Genomic DNA, 23,502 nt, shown 5'->3' on the forward strand with positions numbered 1-23,502 from the left:
GAAAATAGGTGGATGGATGAATTCTGTCGAACCACGTGTCATATCTTATTATTAGTTAATGTTTATAGAAACATTTTTATTACTACTTTTGATGTAAATGCAGTGGCCAACCACTGTGGGGCAGGGGTATTAACAATTTTGTCCATGTGTGGGTTGAAAAGATATTCAAGCATTAATCCCACCCACACAAAAGCAACAAAACTATTTTTCAACTTAAAAAAAAAACGGTTGAAATGCTTCAGTAAAATCTACTTTAATACACTTTGAAACAAGAGTACAACAAAATAGAATATACTTCAAATGTTGAATATACAAACAGTTCAGTCTGAACACAAAACTTCAGTATTTTTCCCCCTTTTTTGGTTAAAAAAAATAAAAATGAAATGTACACTGTAGGTGTAGGGCCAACGTGACAGGAAAAAAAATATGACCTTTTTTAAGTGACCTCTGGGACTTGAAGACTGACATCACATTCAGGATACTTAATACATCCGCTATCAAGAATTAGGTTATATACATATTCCCATGGATTCGTTTATCCGAGACGTGGCAGTGTGGACTGGCTCAAAGTCAACCATTAGTTAAAAAAGAAAAAAAAAACCCTCGATGAACGTTCTGCATAACTGAGATCGATGATAGAAAGCACTCAAGGGTTTATATTTCTGATGATTTCATGACGTTAACTGTACAGTTTGCATGATCTGGTTCTATTGCCACAGCTAAGAACTAGTAAAAAGATAAATCCCTATTTTGCTGACAATTTGTTGACTCATGATTTCAACTGTCTCAAAATGAAATCAAAACAGATCAGTCATTAAATTGAGAAACAAACCAGTGCTTTGATCCCCCCTGCCAAAAAACCTCATAGCTCGGCTATTCATTTAGCAAATGTTCAATCCTCTTGTTTCTGTAATACTGTGCTTGGTACAAGTTATGAAAAGATTTTAAAAAATAATAAAAATTAATTCAACTTACAGTTCATATAGTACATTAAGGAGGTCAAAATTAAAACCAAATGCTGCCCTGTTATTAGCTCTGTAAACTATGTATCGTAGCCATTTACATATATATAGTTCTAAAATACTCCTTTGGGACTCATGTAGCACCACACACACACGTGCAGACAGACATTGATTTGCACAGTGCCTGAAGTAGAAATTGCTGGTTGAAACAATCGCACACAAAAACAAAACAAAACCAAAAAAGCAATCAGGCTTCTACATGCGCACACTTTTTTTGAACCAAATAGAGGACACTGGACTTCTGTTCAAATCGCTTGTGTAGTGTTTCGGCTTGATGAGACTTGCTGCTCGTGACAGGTTCCTTGTGAGCGGGCATAGCGGTAGTGATCTGGGTTGGTCCCTTTCAAGTTTGTCTGTTCCTATTTGCATTTTGGGCTCCACCACAGACTTTTCATTTTACAGGCTTGGCTTAAACGCTTCATGCAGCAGAGAGGAAAAAAAAAAAACGGCATTAAAAGTCTATCAAACTTCTGCTGGTTATCACAAGTGTAATAAAAAAAACGTTTCATGTACAAAGTGATTCACTCGAGTGGGGAAAGGGAGCGTGTGTGAATGACTGGTGGATCTCAACACTCTGGCTCTTCTGTCTTCACCACCTCGGTGGATTCCAGTTTGGTTAGCGCATGCGACGGGGCGCCTTTGACATTGCCTTTATTCTGCGGGACAGCGACCGTCACGGGCACCTGCACCGCTTGGACTTGGACACCGGCAGCCTTAAGCTCGTCCCCACCCACCACCAGCTCCGAGCCATTGAAAAGGCCACCGACCACGCGCGGCTGCGGCGAAGCCGAGCCCTCGGCCGTCGCCACAGTGACGGCACCCGCCGCGCTCCCCGACGGCTGTGCCGTCGCAGCAGGCGGTTGTTGTTGCGCTTGCGCAGGCACAGGCACAGACAGCCTCATAACCTGTGCTCCTGAGGTCACACCGACCGGGGCCAGGGTCTGCACCGTCAGTGGGCTTCCCAGGAGGCTGATGCCAGTCGCCGGCGCGCTGACACCGGGCTTGGCGGCGCCCGTGGGGGTCTGCAGCTGACATTGGGCTAACTGGTGAGCCGGGATGGTGATGATCTTGGCCAGCTGGACGGTGATCTTCTCGCCATTCTCTGCTGTGGCTGGGACCATGGTAGGGATGGTCTGGATCACAACCTATGGCCAACAAATGAAATCTGTACCCCAACGGACAAACTGTGGAAAATTGACAGTGAACTCATCTCTATATAAATAGTTGTCTCTCTGGAATGCTGCGTTTATTAAAATACTCGTATAATTATCCACTGTTAACATGTTTTGCCTGAACCTATCCACTTCCTGTCAGCCATTTTGGAAATGCCGTTATCACTGGATGTCCAGCAGAAGCAAAGAGCTGCGACTGAATTCCCTATTTTTGAAGACATGCTGTATTAATGCCTGGGAACTGGATTTATTTGTGGGGGGACAAAAAGAATTGCGTCTCATAAAAAGAACCTTCCTGAGGTAGGAGAAAATTCCCCAATGGAGGTCAACACACCTTCTGTTGAGAGTTGGCAGCTCCAGCAGCAGCACCAAGAGCAGAAGCGGTGGACATGAGGGTGGTATGGCCAGCTGCCCCCGTCCTGACAGCTGACTGCTGCACGGCAACCGTCGAAATCTTCTGACCCAATGATGTCATCACGACCGGCACCTGCATGGCGACTCGCACCGTCCTGGAAAACATTCATATGGGAGCGGACGGGTTATGCCACGATCGCAAAATTCTGAGAATTTTCAATGTTGGAATTATTTCATGGGAATAAACAAAAAATTTACAAACGTGAAGGCAGATTCTTATTAGGCATTGCAATGAAGTTGAGCAAAAAATATTTCAGCATTACCGGGACTAAAACAAGCAGATTTCATGCAAATTTAATTGAACAATTATGCTACATGCCAAGATGGTTTCTCGAAACTGGACTTTTTTTAAAGGACTTTTCCCATTTCACAATTTGAATGGGACTTTGCAAGGATTTTTTTTGGGGGGGGCATCCATTATTGTCATTTTTTAACAGGTTAGGAAAGGCAGACGGGTGATATTTAACACAAGACTGATGTTTTTCTTCATCAACACAAAAATGTTTTTGCCGATCAAAACTTTCAACCTCGCAGCATCGTGCCTGCACTCCAGTCACTCACCTGGGCCCGGACGCATTTGAAAGGATAGCCGCCTGTTGAATCGGGCTCCCATCTCCCAAGGCGGTCGCCGTCCCCGAGACACTGGCCGCCACGGTCTTGTCGCCCGTGGCGGCAGGGGCTTGTGCCACATTGGCTCTGCTGCCGCCACGCAGGATGTTGGGCTTTCTGAAGGACACCTCGGAGCTCTTCCTGAAGGACAGCTGGGAGCCCTTCAGCATGACGTCTGGCGGCTGCAGCATGCGCTGGTAGGACGCTGTCGTCTCCGAGCGCATCGGCACGTCGGTGACAGACATTTCCGTCTTGTCGTCGTCAATGATCACAAGATTTTTGGGCATTTCTTTAAACTGGTAAACCAGACGCTGGCCTTCGACTTTGGCAAGGATTCCACGCTGGTAGTAGTATCTACAAAAGGACACCATTTGTGAGGGGGAAAAAAATGTGTTGACAAAGAGGAGGTGTAGCTCGCATCAAACGGCAGAGGTGGGCAGCAGGGCGACGTCCTCACCTGAGCGCCCGACCCATTGTTTCATAGTTCATATCTGGCTTGTTTTTGTGTTTTCCCCATAGCTTCGACACGGCCTTGGAGTCCACCAGCTTGAAGATGCCCTTCTCCCTCTGTGTCCACTTAATGTACCTTGGACACGTGTTCTTGTCCTGCAGGAGGTCCAACAGGAACTCCCATAAGTAGATGGTGTTTCCTGCTGGACATCAAGTGAGTCAAATGTTCATCTGGGCCTTGGCCTCATGTCACTTTGATTGACACGACACAATACCTTTGCCTTCTCTCGATTTCTTCCTGAGCCCGAGATCAACTGAGCCATTCGAATACGACTGATGCGTTTTCAGTTTTCGTCCAGCTACAAAGTAGAAAGAAACAAAGAAATTCAGATGCCCAGTTCCATGTGCATCTTAAATGACACAAACATCTGCGTTTAAAGTCACACAAAAAAAAAAAATGGAACAACTCACACATGCAGCCGTTGTTAACTGCACGTGAAAATTCACCAATTCGTGACAACATCGAAGTAAACCACATTTTCACATATCTGGTGTTTGAGTGTTAAACCATGCTGCAGGATTTGCAAAATATTGGCAAACCCACCCCGCCTTATTTTATTTTATTTTTTAACTTAGCGCACCTGCCTCTCCAAAGTTCACTGCACGCCCTTGGAAAGAGACATTTAAGATTTGACAATGCCAATCGGTGGTTTTCAAACTCTGACAAAGAAGTGGAAAATGACTGGGTCTGTTAGCAAGCCACGGTCAGATAGACCCCGACAAAGACGTCAGCCGCAGCTGCCAACAAGATTGGTCAAGATGCAAAGAAACAACTTCAGCTAAAATACAACCTTCTCTACAGCAAAGTGATTTGCCTGCTCATCATGATTTCTTGACAGAAAGCTCCAGATACAAATTCTGCCAGGCTATCTTTACTTGTGATCACGGTGTTAAATAAGATAAATATTAAATGTTACACTTCAGTTGGCCTGATGTGACTCATTCCTCACCACACAAACTCAGAGCGGTTTAAATGAGGATAACCACTGCCTGACTCCACTGGCTGCCGGCTTCTATCGGATACACTTATTCAGAGATGCCAACCCCCATCATCACCTCTCCGAAACATTTTCTGGATATTTTGTCAGGAACGCCTCAGCCAAAATAACAAACGTGCCACCAGAAGACTCCCAACCACATTAAAACATATGCTATTTGGATTCAATGTTCCTCCTTAGAATACCGTAATTTCCGGTTTATAAACCACTACCGTATTTTCCGCACTAAAAGACGCAGTGGATTATGAGGCACACCTTCAATAAATGGCTATTTTGTAAAAATATTTTCAGACGCTTCACATTAAATGGCGCAATCTACAATGCCTCCACTAGATGGTGCTACGCTCCTTCCATTCAACTCGAGAGGCGTCCGTTCAACTTGTGAGCCGTTCATGACCACCTCTGAAAAATGTAAATTAACTATTACCATACTTAAATGAAACTACGAAAATTAAAAATAATGCATCAAAACAGAAAATCAAGCGAGGAAATCACAAAATGAATTCTATATCACGCTACAGAATTTATTTTGTGATTTCCTCACTTGATTTTCTTCGTGGTTTCATTGAAGTAAGAATTAATTTACGTTTTTCGGAGGCGGCCTCGAACACCTCTCGAGTGGAACGGAAGAGAAGGCACAGAGACGGACAAAGACGTAAAGTACCTGTATTTGTTGAGACTGTGAAAACCATTAATAAAGTCTGCGCTATTAAATAAATAAATCAATAAATAAAACACAACCGCAGCTCTCCTTGTTTCAACAAATACAGGTGCGTCTCTGTCCGTCTCCGTGCCTTCTTTCCTTCCGGTCAACTCGAGAGGCGTTCATGACCGCCTCCGAAAAACGCATTGGCATTTCCTTAATCGTAGCTCCAACAGTACAATCAGATAAGATAAGAAAACCTTTGATAGTCTCATAATGGAGAAATTCCCACTTCACAGCAGCAAAGTTATGAGAGGAAGAAGTAGAAGAACAAAATAAATCGGAGCTGCTGGAAAGGCAGCCACTCTCGCAGCGCCATCTTGAAGTCAAAATAACACAAGTGTCGGTTGCAGTTACTTATTCCTTTGTTGTGTATTCACAAATGATGAAATCACAATATAAATTCTGTAGGGGGGGCTATAGAATTTATTTTGTGATATCCTCGCTTGCTTTTCAGTTTTGATATATTATTTTCAATTTTTGTATTTTCATGGAAGTAATCGTTAGTTTACGTTTTTCGGAGGCGGTCTTGAACGCCTCTCGAGTCGAACGGAAGAAGGCACGGCACGGAGACATACAAAGACGTACCTGTATTTGTTGAGACTGTTTTAAAAAATTAACACCACAGCTCTCCTTTTTTCGGAGCTGCAACACAACCTTATTTAATAAAGAAGCGACATAGTTCACTGAACCAAGCAGCAAGTTATAACATTGCAAGCATTTCTCCAGGAAGGAGCCATCTTGGAGTTGACGCATTACCATACAAAAGACGCACCGGATTTTAAGGCGCTCTGAAGAAAAAAGGAAAAAGAAAGAAAGAAGAAAGAAGAAAAAAGGAGCTTTGAAGAAAATTGAAGACTTTTTGGTGCGCCCTATAGTGCGGAAAATATGGTACTTTTTTTTTTTTACCCAAACAAAACCCTGTGGCTTTTAATGCGATGCGGTTTATTTCAGAATTTTTCTTGACTAACTTCAAGCCATCATTAGATTTACCCCAAATCTCGTCACATTCAACCAATGAATTAGCCGAACATGTCACAACAGACCAATGGAACTATTTGTTTGTGTAGCGTTGCGCGGCTGAGAGTGAAAATAAGCATCTTGCGTTCAGCTTCATGGGCAGAGGAAATGAGCGCCAGAAATACAGCCATCTCTGCAACGCGACCTCCGTCTCGCTGTTTGTTTGGCAACCGACTCCGACATTACCGGCAATGGACGAAAGGACAGCAAGTCCAGCCACAGAGCGACATTCACACACTTCTTAATGCATGAAATGGTTTCACCTCCTACGTGGCTTCATAATGGCCATTTTTTTGCTTAGAGCAAGGTCCGTGTTGCATCTCAGTTGCTACTAACACATTAGCCATTTCATCATTACATTTTTTCTTCTTTATATGTCGGCCATCTTCCCGCTCCTCAACCAAATTATCTTCGCTTCCATTTCTTACTTCTCATACACAGGTGACATAAGTGTGCTGTCTCATGAAGACAAGTTCAAAGTTTTGCTTTTCAAAGTATGAAAAATCAGGCACAAAACCTGGATTCTGACACACAAAGTACAATGTGAATCCATTTATTTCAAGGCTGGTGTAACTTGAGCAGCGCAGTGTCAATCCAGCCCATGCGATGAGTAAAAGTTGACCATTAGGTGGAGCTATTAGATCACAATCAATAAAATGCTTGTCGTGCACTTGGTTTTTAAGGTAAGATAACACACCTTTCACAGTATCTTAGATAAATTGTTTCACTGCTGTGATTGGTCATGTGAGCAGAATGTTTTTCATCTACCTCTCCTCTTCCTGACAGGCTCATGGTCGTGTTCCGCCTCTGGCTCCTCTATCAAGTCGCCTATATCTTCGTCGTCATCATCATCATCATTGTCGTCTTCATCATCATCATCGCAGCAGCCCTCTGTTGATATCTCCACCTCCGTCCCTGCGATGTCCGGACGCATGGCGGCATGGAGGAACTCTGGTGTTGCTACATATGGAGGCACCAAAGATTTTAGAGAGCAGTGGAGGGAAAGCGGAATAAATCTGTGAGAGATTTAAGAGCTGGCGGGTGTGAGTGACCTTATGCTGTTCTTTGGCTTCAAATTTGAGAAAGTATTTGGATGCAAAACACAGAGGTTTGGCATGATAGCCAAGAGTATTACAAAATTTCAAACTACTAATTTTGATAGAGATGGCAAAAAACGGGATTAGACCCCCAATACCAGATCGAAATAAAATCGTTAACATACCTGGACTGCAGTCTTCTCTGACACTGGATGGTGAGTCCATGTGAAGCAGAGCCTCTGCAGCCTCGATGGTCTTGTCAGAGCAGTGCACATTAGTGCCATGGACAGAGGCCTCAACTGGGAAAACAAAAACAAAATCCTATTTGGAAATATTCATGTGTGATCTTACTGCTGAAAAATACAATTGGACTACAATATTTAAGACATCCCATGAATTTATTAAATGACACCGCCTTCGCATCTTAAATCGCCACAAATGTGTTTTTGCCCCTTTTGGTCATATTAAATCAATATTTTATGATTAACTGTGGAATGAAAAAAAGATAAGTATTTGTAAAATAATGAAGAAAGACATGAGGGACAAGAAAAAAGTATTTAAAGAACTAGCACGGAATACACAAATTTAAATAATTTGATTTTCTTGATTCTTAGGACATACCATTAAGATGAACAATTGTCGAGGGAAATAACATTTGATATGAGCGTGTCTGGCCTCCAGAGAAGAAATCGAGAGCACCTGCTGTTGTCAATCAAAGGCAAGAAACACGAGACCCTGTCACTGTCCACGCTCCATGTTTGGCAATTGCTCTGAAGCAATAGGTATCGCATAAGGCTATCTTTAGATTGACGCCCAGTTCCAAAACACACAAGAACATGATGGGAAATGTCGACAGTATGTCCAAGCACACGGGAAACCTGCTATAAATTAAAACAGGTTTGCCGAAAAGTTTCAGCCAAAGTTGCCGTACAAATTAATTTAACAACAAGCTTTACACACTGGAACAGTGGTCGTCAAAAGATGAAAGTAAAGCGAAGATCAAGTATCAAGTACAACTTTATTGTCAAATGTGCTGTTTGTGTCTTGTGTATCTATTTATTACAATTTCCAACATTTTTGAGCGAATAAGAAATCGGTATATTATAAATTGAAATATTTCTAACAAATTAATTCAAGTCTTCCGAAACGGCGACAGGATTCACCCCGAGTTGGAGAAAACGTAGTGCTGCAAATTACTTCCGTGTTTACAGTCCGAAACCTTTCCCTCCAGTTCTCTTCAAATAAGCGTCCAAATCCCGCTGTCACTCAACAAACACAGCTGCGATCATTGGATAAGGCCTCAGCTATAAATCCACCCACTGTGACGCCAACTGCGTTGGCAATGACGTTCCTCGCGTCGGCTAAGGCCATTTGCCTGGAGGTGTGTCGATCAAACTATGAACACCTCCTCCTTTCACATAACGCTTCCGCCATCAAAATAGGATTTAAAACGTTGACAAATTAGATTCACGACTGTTTTTACTTTCTGAGCAAATATTTGCTTCAAAATTTTTCACAAACGAGATAACACCAAAACATTTAGTTAAAGCGATCAAAGACTTGAAGCCGCGCTTCACACCGACTAAAGGGAGGAAAGCGAGAGGGAGGCCGCCCCACGCTGCGACCACAAGCTACACAACACGTTCACGGAAACAATAGAAACATTAACATATGCGTCGAAAATAATAAAACGCAGTTCCACGCCTCATGAAACATAGAAGTCTGACTAAAAAAGCAAGATCCAATTACTGTGGGACTTAATGGTAAAAAAGGGACATTTACATCGCATTACCGCAACAAATATACTCTTGAACAGTCGTGTGCGGTGAAAAAACAAAACATTATCGGTCCGCAGACTTGAATGTTTGAATGTGGCTAATTTCAACTCCTGCAACTAAAGCCACATGTCCTTCCAGCCAGACAGCGTGGCAAAGGCGTAGGAAAGACAAGAGTTTCGCACTTCCTGGTTTTCCAGAGCCGTTCCGACACCCATTAATCTCCAACACATTGTTGCTGAAATGGATGGTCCTCCATGCAAAACAACCACATTGCAGACTAACTGCGAACCGCGCAAACCGGTGTGCTCTGTGTTCCTTTCTGCCTCCAAACAGGCTTCAACAACTCGAAGGTTAGCAAAGCAGCGCAGGTTGCTACCAAGGTGATCACTTCCTGATAGTCCTCCATTACTCCAGCAGCCTACTCTGCCGAGTGAGCGACCACGGTCTAGGTTAACACGGGGCTTGCATTACAGCAGCTCTTCAACTAGGTGAACGGCACATAACAATATATTACCGGCTCTGATGAGTAGATCAAGCTGGTTTGCGTGCCCGTCACGTTGCGAAGTCGCCATGTTTCCCCCTTGCTGAAGATTCACATTGACTTCTCACTGAATTGTACGGGAAGCAACTATCTCAAATCACTCCGCCACCCGTAGGAAATCGTCCAATTCAAATCTCCATGTAACGACCCCAGTGATGTATTCTTCCGCGGCCGACACAGGAAATCCTTCGGTTGCCCCCGCTACTTGCGTGAAGATGTCAACTCCAGCTGCAGCGAGGAATCATTTAACCCAATCGTAAAAACATTCAGTTTTAAAATCTAATTTTTGTGCAAAACAAAAGACACTGTTTCTGTGCGCAGTTTTATGATGTGGCTGCATTTTTGCACACGGACAGCAACTATACTGTACACACACGCACACACAAATTTTATATATACTGTACATACATACATACATACACACACACACACACACACACACACATATATATATACACACACATATACATACACACAAACATATATATACATATATATGTACATCTATATATATATATATATATATATATATGTACATCTATATATATATATATATATGTACACCTATATATATATATATATATATAGATGTACATATATATGTACACCTATATATATATATATATATATATATATACACACACACACACACACACACACACATATCACAAACGGTGCTCCATCTCTTGTGGTAATGGTGGGGGTGCATTGCTCAAGGGCACTTTGACAGTAGTCAGGAAGGAATCTAGCATCTCTTGTACAACTAGTTACCTTTTTTACATCTGCAGCAGGACTCAAACCATGACCCTCCACAGTTCCAAAGTCAACATCTTTTTTTTTGCGATGCACACACCCCTATGTTGTCATGCAGAGAATCTTTTGATGTGGGCCAATGTCCTTTCTAAATGTATACCTCTTCCCACAGACACAAAACAGTATGCCAATTAAGGGAATTCAGCTGCTGAGCAGGTAGCTTCAATCCAATTTCAATGTCACATTGTTCAGTCGTAGTCTATGCCACTTTTTCCTCAGCCACCTATCCCAGCAGACTTTGTGTGAGAGGCGGGTGGGGATACAAAACAGACTGATCACCAGCCAGTCGCATGGCACATACAGACAAATAATATTCACCCCTATAAACAATTTAGAGTATTTAAGGAACCTAATATGCATGTTTTTGGAATGTGGGAGGAAGCCAAAGTAATTGAGGAAAACCTATGCACGCACAGGGCGAACATGCAACATCGACACAAAAAGGCCACATGAGATTGGAACACCAAACCTCAAAACTGTGCGGCACTACCCACTCTCGCTAACATTCAATTGTAAAACCTAAAACATTAAAACAAACAAACAAAAACACCATTCAATGTTCCCAATTTAATTGTTGTACTCTAGATTCCAACTCCAAAATGTAACTATTAAAATATTCCTGTAGAAATTAGAAAAAAACTCAAATATAATTTTAAATATAAGACTTAACAACTGCTTATTCCATTCACAGTTAGAGAAAGCTGGAGTCTACCCAAGCTGGCTTAGGATGAGATGGAAAGTACACCCTGGGATGATCTCGAGTCAAAAACAAAACTGAGTTTGTCACATGCACACCTTTGGCCAAACACATTTGTAGACTTACAGAGAGGGTTGGGGACTAGAAGAGAACCCACACAAGCTCACAGAGGACATGAAAGCTCCACACAGAAAGGCCCAAACAGAGTGAGACTTCTACTATGATGAGTAGTAATTGCTCCAACTCTTTAAAAGTACGCTGCTAACACCATACATACTCATGACAACCACAATCAACTGTGTGTAAAGAATGGTTTAAAAAAATATATTGGGCACCTTGTCCACAAGATGGCAGTGCCTACCTGTGATGATAAACGATGGGCGTAATCAGCTCTAATGTTTCACATAGGCACTTACTGTGTTTTAAAGTACACTCAGAGGCTATATCCATTAAGCAAATGTAATCCTGTGTAGTTTCATAACTTTTTTTAAACATCTTTTCATGGGTCAATTTGTTTTTTGGAACTGTAAATTTGCTGTCCCCTCAAAATAAGTCCCCACAGAGTCATTGATGTCTAAACCACTGGCAACAAAAGCGAGTACACCTCTGAAAGAAAATGTGCTAATGTGGCCCAATTAGATATTTTCCTCGCCAGTATCATGTGACTTGTTACCATTACAAAGTATTAGGGCGATAAAATTGGAGTGTGTTACATTTGGTTCCCACTCTCTCTCTCACTCACTCACACACGTTTACCTGACGTTTACTATGGAATCTCATGGCAAAGAACTCTCTGAGGATCTGGAAAAAAAATTGTTGCTCTAGATAAAGGTGGCCTATCTTAAATAAAAGAAGATTGACAACAGCCTGAGATCGAACTGCAGCAGTGTGGAAAGGACCACACAGGTGTGCCAATAACCATAATCTTTTTATAAAGCTTCATCCTTGTTCGGGATGGCATGCCACCAGTGAACAGGTAGGTTCCACTCAGAACAGGCCTCATAAAGGTCGGCCAATCCAGAAGTCTTCTTCTGTAAAGAAGTACTAACACCATTGCTGCAGATGGTGAATTCGAGTGAGGGCCCGGCCTGACAATGATCTATCCATACACTGCACGCTGCATTAAATTAATCTCTGCCTCTTTCTAAAGATGATGCACAAGAAAGTCTGCAAAACGTTTGCTGAAGACAAGCAGACAAAGGAGATGTCTTACTTGCTGAGACCAAGACAAACTGATTTGCTTCATGATTGTGTCGTATCTGTTGGCATATTGTGGCATCATCTAAGTCCGAAGTACAAAGACAAGTCTTGCCTCCAGCTGAGCATGTTGGTAGGATCTCATGGCCCGGCACGGTGAGCTACAGATCACCAAGGGTAACCATAAATGCTATCATGCCTTTGAAAGACTGAAACGGGGCGTGGCACCCTCTCCTTTGAAAGCTCGCCCGAATTCTGGTATTCCAATGTAACAACCCCAAACATACCTCCAGCACACCCACTGCCTTGCCCAGGAGCTACGGGGAAAGATGATGGATTGGTCAAGTACCATTTGGAGATTTTCACTCAGGGGTATACTCACTTTTGTTGCTAGTGGTTTAGACATTCATGGTTGTGTCTACAGTTACTGTATTTTGAGATTGACAGTAAATTTACTTTGTAATACAGTACAAGAACACCCAACATTGTAGTAAAGTGTCTTGTCTTCAGTGTTGGACCCATGAAAAGACAAAAGAAAACATTTAAGAAAATGGCAGGGTTGGACTCACCTTTGTAAGATCCTATTTAAGATACTGGATGGACAACAACAATTACTTTCAACACAATTCAGGCCGGGGGAAATTACGTTTTGAGTGGTAGAGTTCACATGCTAACAACTGACTATATATAATTTTGAAACTAGGGGCGGAGAGTATTTTCAAGTCACATTGTTTTCACAAAATCAATTTGAAGATTCTTGGCTAAAAGTAAAATGACAGCTTTAAACAATTTGGAGCATGCACCACTTTTTCGAAGCCATCCAACTGCAGTACACGACAACAGGCTCTCTAATTTGCCAGTCACTGCGTGCTTCAATAAGTGCATCCACACAATCGGAACTGTATGAAACGTGCTGGGCAGCAGCAGCAGTATCAGGAACAGCCTCACTAGTTGAACTATATTTCAAATAACTTCCCAGTAGTGAAACTTATTTTTTGACCACATAAACAGAGGACTAACTAGCAACAGTTTTTTGGCAGCAAATAATTAAAACGAGGTGTGCATGTGTGCATTCGTGCATGCATGTGTGAAGAGAATTTAGACAGAAGAAGGAGAGAAAAATGACAAAACAGATGAAGTTGAGAAGTATAGCTTTGGGTTTGTTTCTCAGAAATATTATTTGGACATGTTATTTTCGCTACAAAATAATTGATTTGATAAATACAAAAAGCGACAGTTAATAGAGGAGAATGATGACCAAATCTGCAACTATCACACAGTTTGCTTAGGACACATTGTTCAGTTATGTTTATAATAAATTCACTGCATTAGCCAGACATCGATACTGCAGTCATACTAAGAAGCATGATCACATGCAAAGATTTACATCCAAAAGTATACCTACAAAATGATTACATTTAGCTTCCGTTTCAAAAGGAGTTCAACCAACTGCAGTAGGTTAATGGCTCCGACAGTGGTTTGCTGAAGCCCCAGAGCAGGGGTGCCTATTACGTCGATCGCGATCGCCTGGTAGCTCGCGGACTGGTCCCAAGTCGATCGCGAGGGATGTAGAGGAGAAAAAAAACAACTCATTTGTGTGTCTTTGTGCATGTTAGTAATATATTTTTAGTGTTTATGTAAATTGCACCCTAATCACCCTATCAGTCTCATTTTCACAAAAAGTATAAAAAATAAAATAAAATAAAGCAGGTAAATCTTTAACCTATGGTGGCGCGTGACCTGCGTCACCGGAAGTTGTTAGCGCTCGGCAGTCTGCAATTGCAGCTTGTGATCAGAGCTCTTGCGCTATATCTTTTATGTTATCATTTTTCTCATTCTGAGTTTGTTTCGTGTACAATTCACTGAGGGCACGAGCAAAGAATAGGAATCTAAAGGGCCGAGGGAAGCACTTTAAAACGGTACGTGTGAGCTACGATAGTTAACAGGCTGCAAAAGTGCGTCGCTTGCCTCCGTGTCAGGCTGTTGCTCATCATCATGGCGTGCGCGTGTGTATGTGCGTAAGCGGTAACGGGTCAATCGTGGGAGGTTGGTTGATCGAAAAGTCGATCTTCGGTCCAAAAACTTTGGGCACCCCTGCCCCAGAGTGTTGGAAATGGCTTTGGAACCTTTTCCAGACTGATGGATTTCAATCACTTTTATTTTAATTTCTTCTTGAATTTCTTCGGATCGTGGCACGATGCATTTGTTTTTGGGAGATCTTGTAGCCTACTTCACTTTGCCTGACAGATTCACTTATGTGATTTCTTGATTCAACACGTGGTGCTAGGGTGTTGCCTGTGAAATTGAACTCAGCTTTCCCAAAACTGTCGTGAGTCACAGTTACTTTATGATTTAACAAGGTGGGAGAGGAGGGCAATTACTTTTTCCACATAGGGACAAGTAGTTTTGGATTTTTTGTGCCTTAAGAAATTAAATTGGAATTTAGAAACTGCATTTTGTATTTTTTTGGGTAGTCTCTGCGTGATATTAAAATTGGTTTGATGAACTGAAACCTTTGAATATGATAAATATGCAAAGAACACAGAAATCAGGAAGGGAGCCAATACTATTTCACAGCAATGTCCTATGTGTCAGTAATCATGTCCAGTAATTTGATGACATCATGCTTGCATTGACGTGATATATCCAACCCGGGCATTTACATTGCACTCAAATTGGCAGAGCTCTGGCAGGTATCGGGTTTCAGACCCCCCATTAACGTAAAAAACAGACATACGTGTTTTTCACAGGAATGAGTGGATTTGTATATTAAACCACAACAACATCGGCACTTAAGTGCCAACGGTGTGGCAAGTACTATTTCAAGTGATTTTAAGTTATACTTAATACAGAAGAAGTGATGTCTCACCTGCCCCCCTTTCGGACTCCACATCCTGCTCACTGCTCACTTCCTGCATTATGTACGTTTCGTCACCATACACCACCACCTGGGCTGAGTAACCAGGCTCCTCAGATAAAATGGCACCAGGAACCTCCTCCACAACGACTGTTGGGTAGGGCTCAGCTTCTCTTCCATCATCTACCTCTTCGACGTCACACTCGCCTTCCACTTCACCCTCCATCTCCAGGTCCACATCAAACTCACTGTCCTGCTGGGACATGTAGCAAGCAAGACGGTCAAAAATATTACGCTTAGGAAGACAGTGAGCAAGTTGTTGTTTTGTGTTTCTTTTCTTGTGTCTTTTCAACCAATTCAACCAACCTGCTGTGGGTCCTCTACTGCTGTGACATACTCGACCACTGTCCCACTGTTGTCAACCAGTACCACTGAGGTCATGATTCATGCTCGTGAGTGATTGGCAGTCACAGCCTGTGACTCCCGACAGCACCTCTGCTTGGTGGCTTCCACCGCGGTAGTGAAAGATAGGCCCTGGAAAGAAAAGACAACTTAAACAACATGGATGCAACACAATGAAATGACGAGAAAAATCATGGGAGCATTTGCGAAACACATGAATTATCTCGAGTAGGCAAAATAATCCAGTTGCGACATTCTTTGCAGTTCACAACATGCGGGAGTTTCCTTCCTATTGTTTTTTCCAGCAGGAAGTGCCGGTGTGCTATTACAGACCAACTGTACTGGTAGAAAGCATTCCCTAAAAATGACACAGTGGCCGGTTGTAAAACAATGCAGGACTAACCGGAGCCATGGCAACAGTGGAAAGACCCACAGGGTCCTAAATTGCGCCATCTTGTGGGATCACAACAAATGACTCTTGACGGTCCAAATATACAGTCAATATTTATGTTTTGCCTTTCAATAAGACATTGCACCGGTTGATTTTGTTTAGGTAGGAATGATCATTCAATGATAGCGATTTGATGACCGTAACAAAATATCATTACGATATTGCGGTACAGTGATCTCTCGCTATTTCGCGGTTCGTTTATCGCGGCTTCGGTGCATCGCGTATTTTTTCATTCATAAAAAAAATATATATATATACAGTATATATTTTTTGAGGTCTGCAAAAATCAGTGCTAAGTGTTGTTTACTATGCGTGCTAGTGTGTGCCGGCATGCATGGGCCACGCAGGTGAGTGTATGTGTGTTGCTGAGAGAAAGAGAGAGGAGGCTTATAAGAACAAAAGCAGGTCTCTTTCATCCTTAATTGTCTTAATTGACTAATCATAAACACGTCTGCAGCACACGGCGGGATCGCTGGCCTGTGTGTGTGTTTGTGTGTGCGCGCTCTGCTCAAGTGCAAAGGCCCACATGGGGCATTTTTTTAATATATAAGTTAATTGGTCGCTACTTCGCGGATTTTCGTTTATCGCCGGTGGTTTTGGCCCCCATTAACCACGATAAACGAGGGATTACTGTATTGGTAAATATGGTTCACTTTAAAGTACAAACCCACTCCCAATGAAGTGAGGGCATTGTGTTAAGCATAAAGAAAAACAGAATAAAATGATTTGCATTCACTCACTGATTCCCATCTCTGCACAGGGGAGCCACTACCGTATTTTCTGCACTATAAGGCGCACCTAAAAGCCTTCCATTTTCTTAAAAGCTCACAACGTGCCTTAAAATCCAGTATGCCTTGTGTGTGGTCATTACGGTAATATGTCGACCCCAAAATGGCTCCTTGCTGGAGACATGCTTACAATGTTATAACTTGCTGTTGGTTCAGTGAACTGTGTCGCTGCTTTATTGAATACGTTTTTGTTGCAGCTCTGAAAAAAGGAGAGCTGTGGTGTTGTTGTTTTTTTTAACGCACACTTTATTAATAGTTTTCACAGTCTCAACAAAGACGGATACATCTTTGTCCGTCTCCGTGCCTTCTCTTCTTCCGTTCGACTTGAGAGGCCTTCATGACCACCTCCGAAAAACGTAAATTAACGATTCCTTCAATCGGACTATCTGCGCGTATGACATGAGCGTGTTACGCTCTCAAAGAGGTGTTTTGTTTTAAAATTAAATGTAGTTGTATTGGTTATAGGTCACATTCACGGTGGAAAACATTTTGAAATTATTCATCTGAGTGTAATTTTTTTGTCTCACAAAAACCTGACCTTTTACCAGAGTGTACATATTTGTTGTATCCACTGTATGTTGGAAGACGGCCCTGCAGCCCAATTCTCAATGGGAGGGGACCATAATCAAGCTCTAGTACAGTATATCACACTGCATATTTTTTTGCACCTCTAATGGGCAGCATTTTACATAGCCCCGCCTTGTTCGCGGAGAGATCGGTGCTGTTGGACGGTCTGCGGCTGGATGGATGCAACACTTGAGGAGCCGACGATGATAAGAAATGGGCGTCAGCGCAGAGCGCCGATGCAGATGTGGAACTGAGACTCGCGGCGTGGAGTTGAAGTGGATTACGTGGGACAGGAGATGTGAGCCAATCTCTTTTCATCAATGGACGCTACAGCTTCGTGTTGGCTTTCAAAACTTAGCTTGGAGCAGACGTGTGCACATTTTCAGCATGACGTCTGACCCACTGGTGAAAGGACACTTTGATCCTCTCCTCTTTCATCTATAACTGCTTCAAACGTGTATGCAGAAAAAGTGATTACGATTGCACGACTGTCTGTGTCTTATGTGTTTTGTTGTGTTATTTTGACTTCAAGATGGCGCCGCGAGAGTGGCTGCCTTTCCAGCAGCTCCTATTTATTTTGTCTTTCTACTTCTTCCTCTCATAACTAATGCTGTGAGGTGGGAATTTCTCCATTATGAGACTATTAAGGTTTTCTTATCTTATCTTGGCAGTCATGGGTTCCTCAATGCACTGTAGCTCCCCAGTGCCGGCAGTACTCAGTGGGCCCAAGACACCACACTCCCACCACCCTGTACCTCACCTGTTTGCTGCCACACACATGTCCTTTTGTATGCTCGTCTTCAGAAATGTGTTTGTGCGTCATCTTTAGAAGTGACTTTCTTCTGAGATGACAGCCATTCAGATCAAGTTGATCTTGTGTGCGCCATACAGTGTAATTTCGCACAGGCTGACCCTCAACTCCTTCAACCACTTCAAAGACAACCTCTAGATATGACGCTAAGCATTTTCGCTCCAACTTTGCTTCATGGAACTTATCCTGTTTACCTGCTGTCTTGGCCTCAAGAAATCTGTCAGGGCTGAGGGGTGGGTCGCTTGGCTTTCAGGTCAATATGTGGCTACATTTTACAGTGACTTCATATTGAAAAAAAGGTTTATGTGTCGAGTGGTAGATCCTAACATCCTTCTTATCTGGAATATTAAACACGCAGAACACAGGTACAAACCAAAACAAACACATGAACAAGAGACCAGTAATTCAGGCTGGACTTGCAGGTTGCATTGATTCAGGTATCATAGAACCTGCTAGACAACTGCAAACAATTGTTCCGACCTCATTTCTCAGCTCAAACAGAATGGTCATATTTTCACAAGTAATTCAGTGAGACACTTGCAGTATAGAACAAAAATAGTCATTCCTATTTTGTCTTCTTGCTCATTTACATTACAAATTATTATTATTATTACTACGGTATAAGTCCAAAGATGCACTCATCTATCAGTTCCCTTTACCTGTGCCCTTAATGCAAATATAGCATTACTAAGTTTTGACAATTCTTCAAGAATCCTCTCATTCAAGCCAGCTCCAGTCTCGAGAATCTTGCTCGCAGGACATCAACATGATTCCAAGGAAAACAGAAAGGACATCGTATATACTTACAAGACAGACGAGGCATCATGTATACTGTCCCTCCTTCCCAGAGTGTGTCAGACTTTCCCAACCTTCCTATGTCCACCACACATCCTTCCATCTCCTCACTTTGCCAACGCCGTGCGCATGCAGTTGTGGAAGGAGCAGCACACAACTCCATGTAGCCCTGCCCTCATCACATGACAGGGGTGGAACCAACACACACAGTAACAGTCACATGATTTTTTTTCTTTTTTTAATACAATAGCCCTTTTGTTGCAAGCAACTCGGTCAACTGCCAAAGACACAACGCCCTGCCCTGTGCCCTGCAGTCGAGCCCTCGGCCAATGCTCACAGACATACAATGATGACACAGCAAGCGAATACAAGTGTGACCTCAGCCACTTACCTTATACCGTACAGATACAGAATTTCCCAACGTAATGTCCCCTTCAAGTCATTTTACAAACTGGACTTTTTTTTCAACTCTCTTCATTCTATTCATTCAGCACAATAGATTATTTCTATGTTCAAGTCTAACAAACAGTGTATATATGCTGCTCTCAAAGAGGGACTATACTCTTAAACTGCATGAAACCAATTTGTAGCATTCCGCTTAACTGTCAATTGACTATGTTTCCTTTATCTCCTATGTGGAAATAAGATCCATCCATCCATTATCTGAATCGCTTTATCCTGACGAAGGTCGCGGGCATGCTGGAGCATATCCCAGCTGACTTCGGGTAGTAGGGGGGATACACTCGGAACTGGTTGCCAAACAATCACAGAGAGGGGGGAAAATGAATATTCAATTATTGTTTATGGAAGCGTACTGATGACATTCCAGACCAAAAAATATTAAAAATTTGATTTCATGTTATAATGTCATACATTTCACACGATAATGTGATAAGTTACATGTTAAAACATGATAAGTTTGGCCTCTGCATTCAACAGAACAAAATGAAGCAATTCCTTCCAGTTTCGGTCACTGGCGGAGCCCTGTGTGTCTTCTTTTTAATTCTTAAATGTTTTTAAACATGTATTATTTCTTTTTCGGCACTATTGTTTTAAATATCGTAGAAGAGCGGATGGCAAACTCTTCAAAGTTTCATGTGATAACAGCATTTTAAAAGGTGAAACTTATCACAATAAAGCGTGAAAATTATCACGTAAAAACTTGATAAGTTATCTCGTTATGTGAAAATTATGGTGTTAAAATGTGAAACATTGCATGATTTAACGTGAACAATGATAAGTTTGACTTCCGGTTTAGTCACTAGTCTAAAGTCAAAAGTTCCGGTGTTTAAAAAGATTGAAAGAGTAGTCATTATATAGTACTGACCTGAAACAGAAGGAATTGTTTCATTTTGATATGCCGAATGTGGAAGACAAAGTTATCAAGTTTTAATAGAATAACTCATCACATTAACACATGAAAATGTTCACGCTACAATGTGAACCTGATCACATTATAACGTGATTTTTTTCCCCCCCTCGGGCGGCAGCAATATGTAACTGTCCTAAAATGACGTAACTGAATTTTACAAAGCAATGAATTTTAAATTGTGTGATTCCACATAATACATAGTTGTAAACAGTCTTATTGTATCCAGTGTCAGAGGGAGAAGGCGCATATTTTAGCTGCCTTTTGTTAAAAGACAGAGACTACACCGTGGAATGGTCGCCAGTCAATCACAGGACATAAATAGTGTATATTTATTACAATTTTTTTTTACCAATTGTTCCTTTGTAACTAAAGAAGGGAGGTGTTTTGATGACAGACGATACGGTGGATGAGTGGTTAGCAAATCTTACAATTCTGAATTAGGGGTTTGGATTTGGGTTCTGGCCTCCTCGAGGGGAGTTTGCTTGTTGTTTACATGCTTGTATAGGATTCCTACTCTGGTTTCCTCTCACATTCCAAACACTAGCTTCTTTGTAGTGCAAAGGAAAAATATCAATTTCTCAATGCATTGCAATACTTCCCCCCACAACTCATTATAGATACCGAATTGCGAATCAAATGGCCACAGTCATATGCAAGTACCTTTGATCTTACAGTTTTGCGGATAACCGCGGTTTAACGGGATGGTATAGACTCACAAATCAATAATACTAGCACAAAAACACATGTCAGAAGTCACCATATACTGTGTGTGTGTGTGTATATATATATATATATATATATATATATATATATATATATATATCGTTGAAGACAGCAGTTTTACAGTTGTTGAAGTCGGCAAAGAAAGTGATGATGCATGTGCTGGTTGGACTTCCAGAGCAACTAACCCCTACGTAACTATCACTTCTCATTTCATTGAGGAAAGAAACATTAAGTTTACATGGACTTTACTTTTTCAATGCAGACCTGTTGTCATGTTTTTTTTTTACATTTGTGCTCCATATGGACAAATAAGTCGTGTGCTCATTTGTATTTTCAGGTGTTTTATTGTTGAAAATTTTAGGTACAGACAACATAAAATCAATTAAAACATCAAGATTCAGAAGAACCAACAGCAGCTGAGCAGAGGCCTAAATGGCATAGGTGAAAAGTGTAGCATGACATACTGGTTGGGTGAAAGATGAGTCGATCATTTTAATACAAATCAGACAGAGCCTTCACTCACTAGTCCAGTTCTTTTGCACCTCCACACCAGACAAAACCCTTTTTTGTCACTCACATTAAAACCCTAACAATCCTGCCAGCAACAAAAAGATGCCAATTCCGATTATGCATATTTACTGATACCGATTTTGGTCTACACACCCAATTTCTATCCCTCTTAGCCTGCTGAGGATCACAGTGGCAGGGCAAGGGACATACACTAATCTATTAAATGTTGCAAGGCATCTTTAAAAAAACTGATTATTTCCAGCAACAAGTTTGACAGTAGCCTTACACAAGAATAATATGACACCAAGAGCTTAAGGTGGAACATAACAGGCCACCGTCTTGCATCACGCAACGATCATAGCATTTGCCATGCTTTAATTTTTCACTTGGGACAAAATAATTTCGGATTTTTTTTCTATTAGGTGGGCTTTGCTTGGTTTTGGTCTTCAATTCATTACTTTGGATATTTGGGGAAGGTGACATCATCTCTCTGATTTCAGTGAATAACCAAGGAAAGACTTTAAAGTCGACTGCCCGTTTGACCTAGTGGGACACTGCTTGTCATTTGTCACAACTAAAGTGGAACATAACGTAAAAGGGTCGTGGTGGAATGATACCGTTGCCCATCAGCGTTCTTAAATGACTGTGCTAAACAGCTCTTGAACCATTTTTACGTACGTACGCTCAGTTGGCGATTAAAGTGACGCTCAATTGTAAATAGAAACAGCAACGTATTGAATCTGTCGTAGAAAAGCAAAACCTGAACATTGATATAAACATGGCTGGCTAACGTTAGCTAGCAATATTAGCATCCTCCTAGTAACACCGAGCTGTCAAAACACACACACACACACACGCGCACACACACACGCACATATATAAATGACGTGGTTAAAAGTGCAGAATAATAAGGCAGCTCACTTACTGTCAATTTCTCCCTTTTCGTTTCTCTTCTGTGGGTAACGAACTTATTTCCATACAGCGAAACACGTTCAGTGGTCAGCGTTTGGGATCGCGCTTGCTTCAGGTAGTGAGCTGGTGTGTGCTGAGGGAGTCGTTTGTTTGTGGACGAGTCGTAGTCCCGGTTAGCCTTGGCAGTGGTTAGCCAAGAACAAGAGGAAGGGAACAAGCTCCATATAACACACGGTCAGTGTGGGGGAAACCGTAACAAACAAATGAGCGATGAATCAGCCTGCGTGACTATTTCCCCCGATGTAGAGCCTCTCCCTGTTAGTTCATCGACTCGGTTTGTTCGGGCAAATATACATGAGTGACGTCACACCACAAGCTCACCCGACGTTTGCCTGTTTGCTGACAGTGGTGGAAGGAAGTCACAAATTACAAATATTTCGTTACGATACTTTTTTGCGGTAGTTGTACTTGTACGTTACGTTCTACTCCTTACTTTTTCAACTTACGCGGATGACAACGATACATTATTAAAAGACGTTTACGTCTTGGTTGATATTTTGATTATAAGGCGTGACATGGAGCGTGAACAAGATGAGGCAATAAAAGCAAAATATTACCCATATATAGCCTAGGTCACTCGGCCGGGGGGCCGAACCAGTCGATCGCCGTCGACAAGTAGTCGCGATGAGTGTAGCGGGAAATGAGGGGGGAAAAGATTTGCGTGTCTGTGTGCATGTTATTAATATTAACGATATTAATAACATGCACACATATATAATAATATTATATTATATCGTTTTGTG

General features: G+C 41.9%; 1 protein-coding gene across 5 annotated transcripts; it reads right to left on the reverse strand.

Moving 5' to 3' along the window:
* Positions 1-237: 237 nt before the first annotated feature.
* LOC147200650 (ETS-related transcription factor Elf-2-like) lies at positions 238-23,292 on the reverse strand. 5 transcript variants are annotated; one of them, XM_086119529.1, is made up of 10 exons: positions 22,713-23,292; positions 15,735-15,902; positions 15,381-15,621; positions 7,671-7,784; positions 7,217-7,408; positions 3,943-4,026; positions 3,675-3,870; positions 3,170-3,571; positions 2,529-2,703; positions 238-2,167 (listed from the first exon to the last, which is right to left on the reverse strand). In XM_086119529.1, the coding sequence occupies exons 2-10, from the start codon at positions 15,807-15,809 to the stop codon at positions 1,589-1,591; spliced, it is 2,058 nt and encodes a 685-aa protein (XP_085975655.1). In that variant the 5' UTR covers positions 15,810-15,902; positions 22,713-23,292; the 3' UTR covers positions 238-1,588. The 5 variants fall into 5 exon arrangements, with proteins under 5 accessions (XP_085975655.1, XP_085975652.1, XP_085975654.1 ...); XM_086119526.1 differs by having other exon boundaries at positions 15,381-15,624; positions 22,713-23,291; XM_086119528.1 differs by having other exon boundaries at positions 3,675-3,867; positions 15,381-15,624; positions 22,713-23,289.
* Positions 23,293-23,502: the final 210 nt, after the last annotated feature.

The sequence above is a fragment of the Hippocampus guttulatus genome, chromosome 9 (genome assembly GCF_054856545.1).
Source record: "Hippocampus guttulatus isolate MCC_2025c chromosome 9, RoL_Hgut_1.0, whole genome shotgun sequence".
Taxonomy (NCBI): Eukaryota; Metazoa; Chordata; class Actinopteri; order Syngnathiformes; family Syngnathidae; genus Hippocampus; species Hippocampus guttulatus.

What these genes read in the sequence shown, in the direction of transcription:
- LOC147200650 (XM_086119526.1), bottom strand. Translation starts at nt 15,809, where the DNA reads ATGACCTCAGTGGTACTGGTTGACAACAGTGGGACAGTGGTCGAGTAT. An exon ending in CAGAGAAGACTGCAGTCCAG is followed by an intron (nt 7,409 to 7,670) that starts GTATGTTAACGA and finishes CTCCATATGTAG; the next exon opens with CAACACCAGAGTTCCTCCAT. An exon ending in TCAAATGCGTCCGGGCCCAG is followed by an intron (nt 2,704 to 3,169) that starts GTGAGTGACTGG and finishes AATGTTTTCCAG; the next exon opens with GACGGTGCGAGTCGCCATGC.